The 14,158-nt window shown below is 38.1% G+C and overlaps 1 gene segment (V, D, J or C); it reads right to left on the bottom strand.

The window, feature by feature from the left end:
- Window positions 1–3,105: 3,105 nt before the first annotated feature.
- On the bottom strand, window positions 3,106–3,564 carry LOC126015719 (immunoglobulin heavy variable 1-3-like). The segment is given in 2 exon segments: window positions 3,106–3,422; window positions 3,501–3,564. Coding segments are annotated over 2 exon segments (363 nt in total).
- Between the last annotated feature and the right edge of the window lie 10,594 nt (window positions 3,565–14,158).

The raw sequence follows: 14,158 nt of genomic DNA on the forward strand, positions 1-14,158 counted from the left end.
TAATCGAGTACATCAGGCACAAAAGATTTATTTATTATTTGTTTTTTGCTTTTGTTTTTACACAACAGTTGTTAGCACTTATGAGTTACTCCTGGTTTTACACTCAAAAAATACTTTAGTCTCGTGGGACCATATGGAATGTCAGGTTCAAACCCAGATTGGCCAGGCATTGCCATACTACTGTGCTATTGCTCTGGTCCATTAGATTTATTTCCAAGAATACAATTTTCATAGTTTTTGATGGATTATGCCCTTGGACAGGGGCTAAACCCATATGAGTGACATGAAAGGAAGCCTGCCACCGATTTGCTGCAATTCCAATATTTGAACACTTTAATACAAGGTTTATCATCTGTGTTTAGTAACAAAAAAAACATATAAAGTATGTTATATATAAGTGGTATATTATAGACACTACACATAATCTTTATTTTAAAATTATTTTTTCCTAGGGAAGATATTTTATATTTCAATTTTTAATTGAATTACTATGAGATAATTACATGTTGCTGATTTTCAGTCATATAGTGTTCAAACATACATCCATTCATCAGTAAACATTTCTCATTTTATCTTCCATACAATAAAATATCTCAGTTTCCTTCATCTCATCCCAATTTCTCCCACATCAGACTACATCTAGGGTACAAATGTTTCTGTTATATCTCTCTCAATCTCTCTCAATTTCTTTTTATCTCTATCTCTTACTTGTCCTCATATTATTTTAGCACTTTACATTTAAAGTTGTTTCTGATCATGGAATTAATTACTTCAGAGTGAAGCCACTGAATCAGATTCCAATGTTCCATCTTATCAAAGGGACCAATTAACCTAATTGTCTGAAAGACAATCACTTTTATCAGGCAGAAAACTTTCCAAAGTTCATATTGATCCAGGCTGGTGCCACACTTGTGTACATTCCACATCATGTTCCAACTTCTGTGCCTGAATCTGGGTAATTAACTCAGCATGGGTCAGATCTCTGTGTCTCACAGATTGAAGACACTAACCAATTCTTAAACACTTAGACTGGAAATGTGGCTGACAACTTTGAAAAAAAGTCACATCTTCTCCACCTCCACTGTCTAGTGGTAGAAATTAAGAATATGGGGATGTATATATTCATGTGGAATCATGTTGCACAGAAAATCTGGGAGTTTATCTTATCAATACATGGATATCATATCTGAGAAAATGCTTCCTTACTAATATACATATATTTAAATGCATAGATTGACATTTGAATTCAAATCTGTGTAAATATTGATGATCACAAGGGTGTCACTAAGCATAAATTTTAGAACTAATAATACAGACTTGGACAATACTGATCACTGGAACATGAGGACAGATCTGTTGCATGATAAGGATGCTCAGAGGAGATTGACTTTTAACAAAGCTGAGAGCAGAAATCAACAAAGTGGAAACCCAAAAACAATCCGAAAGATCAACGAAAGCAGAAGTTGGTTTTCGGAAAAAATAAACAAGATTGATAGACCACCGGCAAAACTAACAGAGAGAGAGTGAGAGAGAGAGAGAGAGAGACTCGTATTAGGAATGAAAAAGGAGAGATCACTACTGATATGGCAGAGATTCAAAGCGTAATCAGAAACTACTTTGAAAAACTCTACGCCACTAAAAATGAGAACCTGGAAGAAATGGATAAATTCTTGGACTCTTATAATGTTCCACGGTTGAAGCAAGAGGATGTAGTATATCTAAGCACCCCCATCACTATTGATGAAATTAAAACGGTAATCAAATGTCTGCCCAAAAACAAAAGCCCAGGCCCATATGGATTCACTAATGAATTCTTTCAAACTTTCCAAGAGGAACTACTACCAATCCAGGAAAGACTCTTTCATGAAATTGAACAAACGGAAACACTTCCAAATAGCTTTTTTTTTGTTTGTTTTTGAAAAATAATATTACTATCAAACAAAACAGGGGGTCCAATATACATAGGGGAGGGGTTTCTCTCCTCCGCCCACCCACCCCTTCCCCCCCCCTCCCGAGTTGCCAGGGCTGGCCATGAAGACCCGCCTGGCGTGGGCGGTCCCAGTCTCCTGGACCAAGTGTTTAGTCCAGGAGATCTGTGGCCCGATGTCCGACCAAAGACCCTAACATATCAGAAAAAAAGAGGGACATCTTTCCTGGACTGCTGGGTCCAACTGCGAGCTCCCTCTCCAGTGTGAAAATTGAAAGGGGGGTGATGTTCTTTACATGACTTAAACCCAAACACAATCATGTATGTAATCAAGGTGTTTAAATAAAATATTAAAAAAATATATAAATTTTTCTTTCTTTTATTCATATTTTATTATATGTTTTATTTTTTCTATTTTCTCTATTTTTAATAACTTCACTTTCTGTCATCCTGAAACAAATGTATTATGATCAGTTATGACAACTATGTGATACATTTTCTTTAAATAAATTAATCTAAAAAACAATATCCTTATTTAAACACTATGATTACATACATGTTTGCCATTCAGTTTCAGTTATAAAAAAAAGAATACCCCTTCTTCATCAGAGCAACCTTCCCACCAACAATCCCCTCATCTCTCCTCTAAAGAAATATCTACAGGACAATGAACCTGCTATAAAAACAGCACATGCTTATGAGTGGTTACTTTGCTAAAATATAGGAAGTTCCAGTGCACAGTACAAGAAAGTATGAAAGAAAACATGTGATCTAGGTAAAGGTTATTGTTATCTTGGCTATTGCTGAAATATTGAGAGATATACTATCATTTTTCATCAAAAAGAGGATGAGCATATTTCAGAGTATGGGTAAAACACTTGCCTTGAACATTGCCAGCACAGGATCAATCCCCAGAACCTATATAGATTCCCAAGTCAGCTAGGAGTTATACCTGAGTGAAGAGTCAGGAGTAAACCTGAGATCACCTGATGTGGCCTAATAAAAAACAAAAATAAATAAATGAAAGTTCATTAAAATCCTTCAGCTAGAGAAGTCCTGCCAATGTCTCAGACCCTGACTCTGCTGGAGGAAGTCAGCAGTATTAGCTTCCCCGTCATCTCCTTGCCCAGAACAGCTGCATCTCCCTTGAGTTTCTGACATGCTCAGGATATGAATTGTCACATTGTGTCTCTCGTACAGTAGTAAGTGGCAGTGTCCTCAGATCTCAGATTGCTCAGTTCCATGTGGGCTGTGCTGGTGGACTTGTCTGCGGTGAGGGTGACTCTGCCCTGGAACTTCGGTGCATAGCTTGTACCACCACTGTTGGTGTTTACATATCCTATCCACTCAAACCCTTGTCCAGGACGCTGCTGCATCCAGTGCATCCCATAACTGGTGAAAGTGTATCCAGATGCCTTGCAGGAGATCTTCACTGATGTCCCAGGTTTCCTCACCTCAGCCCCAGACTGCACCAGCTGCCCCTGGGAGTAAACACCTGTGGACAGACACAGGAGTCAAAGGACTTCCTTGACTGGGCTTAGTTCCCTTCTTAGTTCAGGGACTGTGCACTTACCTGTGGCCACTGTGACCAGGAAGAGGATTTTCCATGTCCAGTTCATGCTGAGGGCCACTTGAGTGAAGAGACCAGTACACTTGTGATGTCCTCAGATACAAATGTTTCCATACTTTATTAAGTACACCAGCTTGTTTGCATATTCATGAGGGAGGTGAACTTATAGATGAAGTTCATCACCACATGAAGAAGAACCACATAGAATGCTCAGGAATAATTCTCACGTGTCTTAGAACTCAAGTCTCAGGTGTCATGAGCCCATATTCTGATCTTGGACTCTGTGGTAGAAAATCTCCCACTGGAAGACAAGGTTGACAAGAACAAGCTACTCCCAAAGAATACTCTGACAGGGCCTGATGTCAGAGGCCTTTATATGAAGTTTTTTTGTTTGTTTGTTTTGTTTTCTGGGCCACACCCGGCGGTGCTCAAGGGTTACTCCTGACTGTCTGCTCAGAAATAGCTCCTGGCAGACACGGGGGACCATATGGGACACCGGGATTCGAACCAACCACCTTTGGTCCTGGATCGGCTGCTTGCAAGGCAAACGCCACTCTGCTATCTCTCCGGGCCCGATATGAAGTTTTATATCAGGAATTTGATATCAGATGTTTGGTGTGAGGGCTAAGTGAGAACACAGTGGAAGTGTGTTTGTCTTGCATGCAGCCAACAAGGGAAGAACCCGGGTTTGACCCCCTGTATCCCACATAGTCCCTTCAGCCTGCCAGGAATGATTTCTGAGTGCAGAATCAGGAGTAACCTTTGAGCACCCCCAGGTATGTCTCAAACACAAAAATAATACAATAAAAATAAAGAAGTTTGATGTGAAACTTGTTGAATTAAATAACTACATGTTTTCATATGGGCATAGTAAAAAGGGGGAAACCATAGACACAGAAACAAGATCGTCTCTTCTAGGGATAAGAACTCACACTTTTTATAACACAGGGTGCCTCCCATCCTGGACATGTGTCATGTGGATACAACTCAGTCTCCAAGAGATTGGACAGTGTTACTTCAATCCCAAACCCCAGATCCCAGCTTAGAACTGATACAGCTCCAGGCAACAAAACCAGGAACTAAGCTCCATTGGGAGATTTATAACATCGCTCTGGCAGCAACTTGTACCAGTTTTGATATGACAACGAGGAAATGACAACTTGACCTAAGACCAGGTTGTCCTATCATATCACCTAACACTAAATGGAAATCAGAAGATGTATCATCCTTTGAACTGTGAGAAATAAGAGCACCAACTACAGAAAACTGACTTTGACAACCATGACTGGGCAAAACTTACCTTGGGATCAATAAGGAAAGCCCTACCCTAGGCTGTAGCCCAGGTCTCTTATAAAAAAAAATAATAATAACTACATGTTTTCGATTATTCCATGAAATTTGTCAAACCTGTTATAATTTTCCTTGCTTTTAAGATTACCAGAAATTCTACAAACAATATCTTAATGATTTTCATTATCTTATTTTGTTGAGTAAACTCACCAGTAAAATAAAATATTGGCAAACTACTTAGCAGACCAACAAAGAAGTCCTCTCCTGGGTGCTTTTATCGGACATTATTCTTTGTAAAACAGGAAACCCCAGAACTTATTCAAACCCAGTTCTCTGAACTTGTATGAGTGGAGTAGGTGGGCCTTCAGCGCCCCCTGCTGACCAAATCTGACCTGAAGTGAGAATCCTGTTTGGGTCCAGAGCTGCCATCCACAGCTCCTTAGCAATGACCTGTTGTGAGTCTGAGCCCTGAGTAGCATAATGACCTAAATTCAGAATGTTGCTTCACACGCGCACTTCCCCTGAATTATAGCTAAAGTGACTTTTGGTATTCGCCTGTTTTCACTTGGCCTAGTCCCTGCTTTTGGAGGTGGGCTTTGTTTTCCCAATAAAAACTGCCGAAAAAGCCCGGAACGAGGATATCTTGGCTCACCATTTCAACTGGTGAAGCAATTGGCTTATGGGTGAACAGCTTTTTGTGTGGATTCCTTGTCTGCTATTCTTTCCCAATCGTGTGTGATTATTTCCTGCAAGAGCTGCCACACTTGCCTCTCTTGTCCTACCCAGATTGGAAGGTGGGAATCTCTCTCCCTTGCTGGGGTTTGTGGAACACTCATCATATGATTTCACTAGTGACATTTTTCTAAAAGTGTCAAATTATGGTCCTGAGTACATGCATCTACCAAATGCAGCCTGTAATCCAACACAGAATTCTACTCTTCACCTTCACTACTAGGGAATATCCATTTTGTAATCATTTACACTACTAGGTTATAATCAGTGTCGTAGTCGATATTCAATGACATGTTATCATGTAATACGGTATTTCCATGTATTGTTTTTAAAACTCTTTTTATTACACTTGAGTGAAATCTTACATATTGGAATTTTTCAGTGACTAGTTTGCCTAACATGACATGATCATCTAAAAATATTAAAGAGAATACAGTGAGTAGTGTGATTAAAAAGCAAACAGACTAGTTAAGTTTAATTCCTGGCACCTAATATGGTTACACTGAGCCCCAAAAGGATATACTCAGAAGAGCATATACCCAGGAGCATATAACCTGGAGAAAGCCATGAGCAGTATCAATTTGTGACAAAACAAAAACAAATCGGTTATCCAATGAAAATTTCATTGAGTTGCCATGAACTACATGATATAATTTTTTCTTCTATCCTTGTAATTTTGAATCAGGTTTATGGCTAGAACATTTCCATGCATTCTTCTGCTTCATACCCTCAATATTATTTTAATCAAAAACGTAGTTGTGAAGCAGAACTGCTAGAACCACAAAGAATGACTTCATCATAAGCTCCATTCCTTGAGCTGTACAGACACCAAGACTCTAGATATAGAGATCTAATTTTACCATACATGATGAAGCAGAAGTCTTCCATACACCACAAAAGCACAGAGGGGAGAGTAAATGAGCATGCAAGGAGTCTATAGTTAATCCCATGACATATACTTCAGTGGTGGAGAAACCTTGAATCTCCTAGGCCAAAGGAATTCCCTATTTATTATGTAGGGAATATATTATATAGTATATGATATCCCCAATAGTTAGTATGCCTATGCAGGGGGGAAAAATTAAAAAATAATCATTTTATCCACATATATATTTATTGATTTATTTATTTTTTAGACCTCTTTATTTTGGTGTAGATATTGAAGTTGATGTCTCCAATTTTATTTTATTTTATTTTATTTTATCTTTCTCTTTCTTTTTGCACTCCAGCATGGTTTGATTTCAGAACTGAGACTATTGTGTGGTGCTTGTCTTTATTGCTGTAGTGCTCACTGGATATTTAATTTGATATTTCTTTCTGTATTGTTGTGGTATTTCAATTACCTTTTTCATGCCCTCTCTCAAACTGAGGTTGAAAGTCTCTAGAAGATCTCTGCCCATTTTCAGCTTATTTGATTTTTCTTTTATTTTTTTAATTTATTTTTTTACCCCATTCTATTGATTTTCTTTACTTCAAACAAAACCACATAACTCAAATTATCTAGCTCCACCACTCAAATAGAGGGGGAAACAAGGGAGGGTACCAGGACCAAACAAATATATGATCACTAATAGTAAGCTAGATGAAAAGGGGACCACCTACTCTAGCAGCCCGGGGGGTAATGGTGGAGAATATGGGTTGCAGGAAAGGAAGGGGAAGGACAAATTTGGTGATGGGTAATCCCCTGATTCAATGTTAATATGTACCTAAAATACTACTGTGAGAGATATGTAAGCCAATATGATCAAAATAAAAATTGAAAATGTAGTTGTGTGTGATTATTCTAATTTTTATTAATGTGTAGTTATTGGCAATGCTTGTGGAGTGTTTGATGCATAAGTATGCTATAGACACACATCCCACTTTCAATTTCAACTTCTCTCGATCAATGACACAAAATTCTCATGATGTCCTCTACGTATGCTGGTAACAAATTTATGAATTGATACTTCTCTAGTTTAAGATTCTATTCCTAGGTATCTGTCCTGTACATCAAAAAAACAAGTGGTTGTGTGAACATGGACACTTGCAAAGTGTGATTTTCTCCAACTCCATTGTCTAGTGGCAGAATTCATACTCAAGAATATAGATTTAAAAAAAAAAAGAAGGGGACAAATGTGAATGATACCACAGTCACTTGACATTTGAGTGGAAATAAAAATAAATGATCAGACCTAAACACCAAACCCAAAGTCAATAACAACAGAATCAATACCCAATCTACAACAAGCTGTACATAAAGAGGACCAGTTACCCAAGCAGTCCAAAGGGCAAAGCAAGGACTTATCAGATGCATGCTGGTAACAGCATGGAGGGAGGACAACATTGGTGGTGGGAATAACCCTGATTTATTGTCACCATATATCTTAAATATAATGTGAAAGATTTGTAATTCACATTGGTCACAATAAAAATTACAAAAAGAGGGTGGCGCAAAAAAAATTGGTGGCACAAGTGGTAAGGCATCTGCCTTGCTGGCGCTAGCCTAGGACAGACTGCAGTTCGATCCCTGGTGTCCCAGATGGTCCTCCAGGCCAGGGACGATTTCAGAGCATATGGCCAGGAGTAACCCTGAGCATCACCAGGTGTGCCCAAAAAAAAACAAAAAAAAAATTACAAAAGAAAAGGAATATGGAAAAAACCCATACGAAATCATTTCAATTTATATCAGAAATTTCCTGGAAGATTGTATCTAGCAATTCTTTCAACAGCCTAAGAAATCCAGTACTCGGGGCCCAAAGAGATAGCACGGTGGTGTTTGTCTTGCAAGCAGCCGATCCAGAACCTAAGGTGGTTGGTTCGAATCCCGGTGTCCCATATGGTCCCCGTGCCTGCCAAGAGCTATTTCTGAGCAGACAGCCAGGAGTAACCCCTGAGTACTGCCGGGTGTGACCCAAAAACCAAAAAAAAAAAAAAAAAAAAAAAAGAAATCCAGTATTCCAAACCACTAAATGCAAAGTTCAGTGCAGAAGATAAAGAAGATATCTACTATAGGGGATATGGAGAGAAATTCTGGAAAATCTCCAAGTCTACCTAAATGACCTAAAATCAACACTTAGTAGTTTAGCAATGGAAATCAAGGAGTCACTAGCTTGAGAAATAAAAAAAAAAAAATCTATAGATGAGCAATTCAACCAGCTCAAAGCACTCTTTCAGAAGATGAGAGAATCTATACAAATGGAACTGAAGGAACTAAAAGTTATCCTCCTTCCTTCCCCATTCCCATCTTGCATTTCATATCACCCAATTTTACCCCCAGGCGCTAGTAGAAGTGGTCTCCTCTATGTCTAGATTACTAATTAGTGATCATACAACTGTTTGGTGTTGGTACCCTCTATTATTGTAATCTGTTTTCAATTGTAGGTAGTTTATCTTTATATCATAATGTTTGTAATTTTAGATTGCTTTATGGAAAGAAAACTGGATGTTCAAGCTACACAATATTTCATGGTGTAAATTCCTCTTTTACTGCTCATTACCATACCACTTAGTTTCTAGACTTGAAAATTGATTGTTTTTAAGAATGCTCTGTACACAATCTAACCCATAAAGCCTTTCTTCAGTAAGATTTACAATCACCAATCAGGATTGGCCTAGAAAATAAAAAAACCTTTACATCTGATTTCCGAGCTTGACAATTTTTTAAGCATTCTATCCCATTTAACTGGGTCAGGTTTTTAACTGTAACCCATGGATCAATCTCAGTGTCTGTCTCTGTGAGCACATGAGTGTATGTGTTGGCAATCTCAATGTCTATCTAATGTCAGTCAGTAATATATCCACTACCATACATAACCCCTCCTTCCCCCTCTTTGCTTACCACCTTACAAGTTCTTTCCTAGCCCTTACATTCTCACCCCCCCATCTGCTATTTCCCTCCATGTAACAATTGTACTCTCGTTCTTAACTCTTCATGAAACAGATCAGCCCCCCCCCCACTCCAGCCAGCTGCCAACTAGCTCCAAACGTGAAAACATAGATTCTCAGCCTAAAAAGAAAGTGATACTCTACTGCTACTGATTTGCTCTCCGAGTCTTCTTTTCCCCCACCTCCCTTCAATGTAGACTTTTCCTTACTACTAGAGTCTATTTCTGAGAAGACCCCAGCTGGAAGAATTTCCTGATATATTAATGCTGGGAGCCACATTTTAGACTCCACAGACAAAAATCACAGATTTTCAAGCATAGATTGAAGCTGTGCTCTGGTTTTACTACCCCCGGGCTATTTCAAAAGACTAAAAGGGGTACATGTATATCTCCTTTGCATATTTCTTTAGATGTATTTTCTTAATAGCTTTAACCCTTTTTGACTATCTATGTAGTGGCAAGTCTCCCCATTTGGGGGCATCTGTTTAGTAGGGAATTATAGTAGGTAAGATTCTCTAGTGTTTAGTGCTCATGTTAGAACCAGGTTCTATGGATTTGTGGTATGGTTACATCTGCCCCATATGTACTAGTAATACTTTTTGGGATTGTTCCTTTTTGCATAGGCACATTAAAATGGGAAAATCGTACATGTGCAAACAAGTTCTTATCTAATAGCGATAAGAGCACATGAATTTTATAATGCAGTGGGGCCTTACAGCCTAAACACTTGACATAGTAACTTGGCTTAGGCTTCAGAAGATTGGACATTGACCATTCACCCCTGAACCTTCGATACCATCTATGAAAACAACCACGGTTTTCTACACGATCAACAGGAATCAAAATTCTTCCAGGGAAGGACCTACTGCTGCCCTGACATCAACTTCCTCCAAAGAGGGTTCTTATGAGACCCTGACGACTTACTAACAGCAACAACCTTCTTACAGAAAAGGGTTTTCTGCTTTGTCACCTAATGGTGACTTCAAACCAAAAGATACTTCAAGTTATTCTATTTTTGACATTGTTTCTGTACAGAAAACAGGATCTCTAGCTACAGTAACCTGGCAGCAAACAACAGTGATTGTGAAGAGGTTTTACTGGGACCACCAAGAAAGACTTTGGGGTTGGACAATCTAGTATGCCCGAAGCCTGGATTTGGTCTTATGCCAGAATACTTTATGGGTAAATTCTCCCTGTTTTTAGGCCAAAGGCTTTTCCTTTCTATTTCTCCTATATTTAGCTGTGCCTTTGCAAACAACTGCCCCCACACACCATTTTATTGTCTTTTTTAATCTCTTACCTTAAAAAAGGGGCTTACTAACACTTCTGCTATTGTGTTAATGAGTTAATGAGTTGTGTTAATGTGTTAACTTTTTTGGAGGTACAATAATTTTAAGCTGTTCTTTTACTCACCTCCACTCCCATACTCAGTGCTTCCTCTTCTCCATGAATTACTTTTTCAACAGCAACAAGAAGAACCCAGACAAGCACAGGTTTCAAATTGAGTGGGCAGAATTTTGTCCTGATCATTGAGTAGACACACCTGAGTAACCCAGGGAATATTTATGTCATCCATTGTGAATTAACCTTCTAGACTCTTCTTTTTTTGTGAAGCTATGGGCATTAATGAGGGTCATTGCCATTAGTTGAAGCATAAAACATTATAATTTGTTCAGCATAAAATTTCAAATTCTAAAATTTGGAGAGCACTAATGGGAAATATTTCTTTCTGATTAAAAATATAAAATAAATTTTTATTTGAATCACCATTAGATACAGTTACCAAGTTGTTCATGATTGAGTTTCAGTCATAAATGTCAACAACCATCTATTCACTAATACACATACCTGCCAACAGAGTCCTGAGTTCCTCCCATCTGCCCCTGTGGCAAAAATTTGTCCTCTCTTCCTATTTCTTTTTTTCCAATTTATTTTTTTTTAATATTTTTATTTAAACACCTTGATTACAAATATGATTGTAGTTGGGCTTCAGGCATGTAAAGAACAACCTCCTTCATCGGTGCAACATTCCCACCACAAATGTTCCAAATCTTTCTCCTCATCACCCCACCCCCACCTGTCCTATAGACAAGCTTTCCTCTTCCCTCATTCATTCACGTTGTTATGATAGTTCTCCAGTGTAGTTATTTCTCTAACTGCACTCACCAATCTTTGTGGTGAGATTCATGTTATGAGCTGGACCTTTCAGCCCTTCTCTCTTTGTCTCTGAGGATTATTGCAAAAATGTCTTTTATTTTCCTTAAAACCCATAGATGAGTGAGACTATTCTACATTTATCTCTCTTTCTCTGATTAATTTCACTCAGCATAATAGATTCATGTACATCCATGTATAGGATAATTTCATTACTTCATCTCTCCTGATGGCTGCAAAATATTGCATTGTATATATGTACCACAGTTCTTAACCATTCATCTGTTGAAGGGCATCTTGTGTATTTCCAGAGTCTGGCTGTTATAAATAGTACAGTTTTGTAGTTGATGTATAATGATGTGTTATCATGTAATACGGCCTTACCCTGTGTTGTTTTAAGACTTTTTTATTACACTTGAATGAAATCTTACATAATGGAGTTTTTCAGTGATTCATTTGCCTAACATGCCATGATAATCTAAAATTATTTTAAAAAAATAATACAGTAGGTAGGGTTTTTGACTAGCAGACAGTCAGGATAGGTTCAATTCCCAGCACCTCATAAGGTTCCACTGAGACTCAATAGGAGTCATCCTGAACATACACCCAGGAGAACATGAGCAGTACCAAGTTTGTAGCAAAACAAACAAAAACAAATTTGTTGTTCAATTAAATTTTCATTCGAGTTGCCATGAAATGCATGATATAATTTCTTCTATTCCTGTAATATTGAATCATTCATATATGATAGAACATTTTCATTGAACATTCGTTGAACATTTGGGCTGCGTCATACCCTCAATATTGTTTTAATCAAAAATGTAGTTGTAAGTATAATTTTTCTATTTTTACTAATGTAGAATGATTGGCAATGCTGTGTGAAGAGTTTGATAACAAACTTGGTAACAAATTTCTGAATTGATACTTCTCTATTTTATGGCTTATCCCTGAATATCTGTCCGCTACATTAAGGAAAACAAGTAGATATATGAACGTGGCCACCTTGCAAAGTGTCATTTTCTCTGCCCTCCATTATCTAGTGGCAGGATTTCAGCTCAAGAATATGGAGGGGGAAAAATGTTCACACACAAAAAAATGTTCATGATGCTCAACAGGCACTCCATAACCTGGTCTTGCAACATGTATATTTTATCTCAGAGATAGTTACTTCCTGATGATGTACATAATTTGAAAGATAGGTGCATAAATTTAACTTCACATATGTCTAAATTTCTTTCAGTGGTTACAGAAATGTCACTATGCCCAGATTAAGTGCTGATTTCATAAAAGCTACATATTATGACCTCTCTATGTGAGAACTAGTTCATTTCTGTGGAATAGAATGCTCAGAAGAGATTTGTGGAAAAGTGCCCAGATGCCTTGCAAGACATTTTAACTGACATCCAAGATTTTCTTATCTTAGCCCCAGACTGTAACAGCACCCGGGAGGGCACACATGTGGGGAAAGACAGGAGCAGATGAACTCCTCCTGTGTGGGCCTAGATCTCTTCTCAGACCTGGGCCTGGGATCCATACCTGTGTCCACTGAGAGAAGAAACAGCTTTCTCCATGTCCAGTACATGCTGAGTATTTTATTCTCACAGAAATGGTAGGAAGTACTTTATTTTTAGAATATCCTTTTATGTAAACTTGTCTATTTAATTCAATAGACTGACTTATTTTCATATTCACGAGAAATAATATTGCCCAAATAATAACCTGCACAACTCAAAAAGAAGCAACTGGAACACTTGAGTTTCCCTTTGAAAGTCTATGGCTAATTATTTGAGAGCATAAAACCATACCATATCCTAAGACACTGTGCAGAGGAAGTTTCTCTAACAAGATACTACGCTGACAAGACCTGCTTTCACAGAGAAGCCTCTGAATGCCAGAGATCCCTGTATTACTCTGATCTTTGATATCAGTAATTATATTTGAGATATTTTGCAATCAGTGTCTCTACAATCAAAACTGTCATCTGCTCCTTGCCATTTTCCCAGAAATACTAGGTATATATTTTTAAAATTGTCATGAACTTATTTTGTCATATACAAACTTAAGTAAAATAAAATATTGTTAAACATCTCAGGAGACTTTACACAATGTTCTCTCTGCATGTCTATTTCAGAGAGTTTTCTTTGAAAACAGAAAATCCCAAGACTTGACCAGATGCTCCCAGCCTGCTCATTGCACCTGCTCATGGTGCAATGTTTGGGTGGATTTTGAGCGCCCTCTGCTGCCCAGATCTGCCCTTCACTGAGGACCCTGACTGAGTTTCCTGCTAGGCCATCCTCACAACTCCTATTAACTATAAAATGCTGCCAGTCTGTGACATCAGAGCTTTAGGATCCGACCTCATCCACCACATTTATTTTAAATTCTAGTATATCTAATAGGGGTTCAAACATGTTCCAATTAGGGAGTTAATTCACACATCCCCTGCCCCTCCAATGTGTCCCAGACATTCTCCCACTTATCTCTGTGGATTCTATAGTCTACCTCTTCTTTCTCCTACCAACTTCTTAGTTATCAGAAGTAAAATCATTGGTCCACAAAGACAATGAAGTATCATTGTTTATTGGGAATCCTCTTGTTTCCTTTCTCTATGTGGCATAT

This window comes from Suncus etruscus, chromosome 8 (assembly GCF_024139225.1).
Source record: "Suncus etruscus isolate mSunEtr1 chromosome 8, mSunEtr1.pri.cur, whole genome shotgun sequence".
Taxonomy (NCBI): domain Eukaryota; kingdom Metazoa; phylum Chordata; class Mammalia; order Eulipotyphla; family Soricidae; genus Suncus; species Suncus etruscus.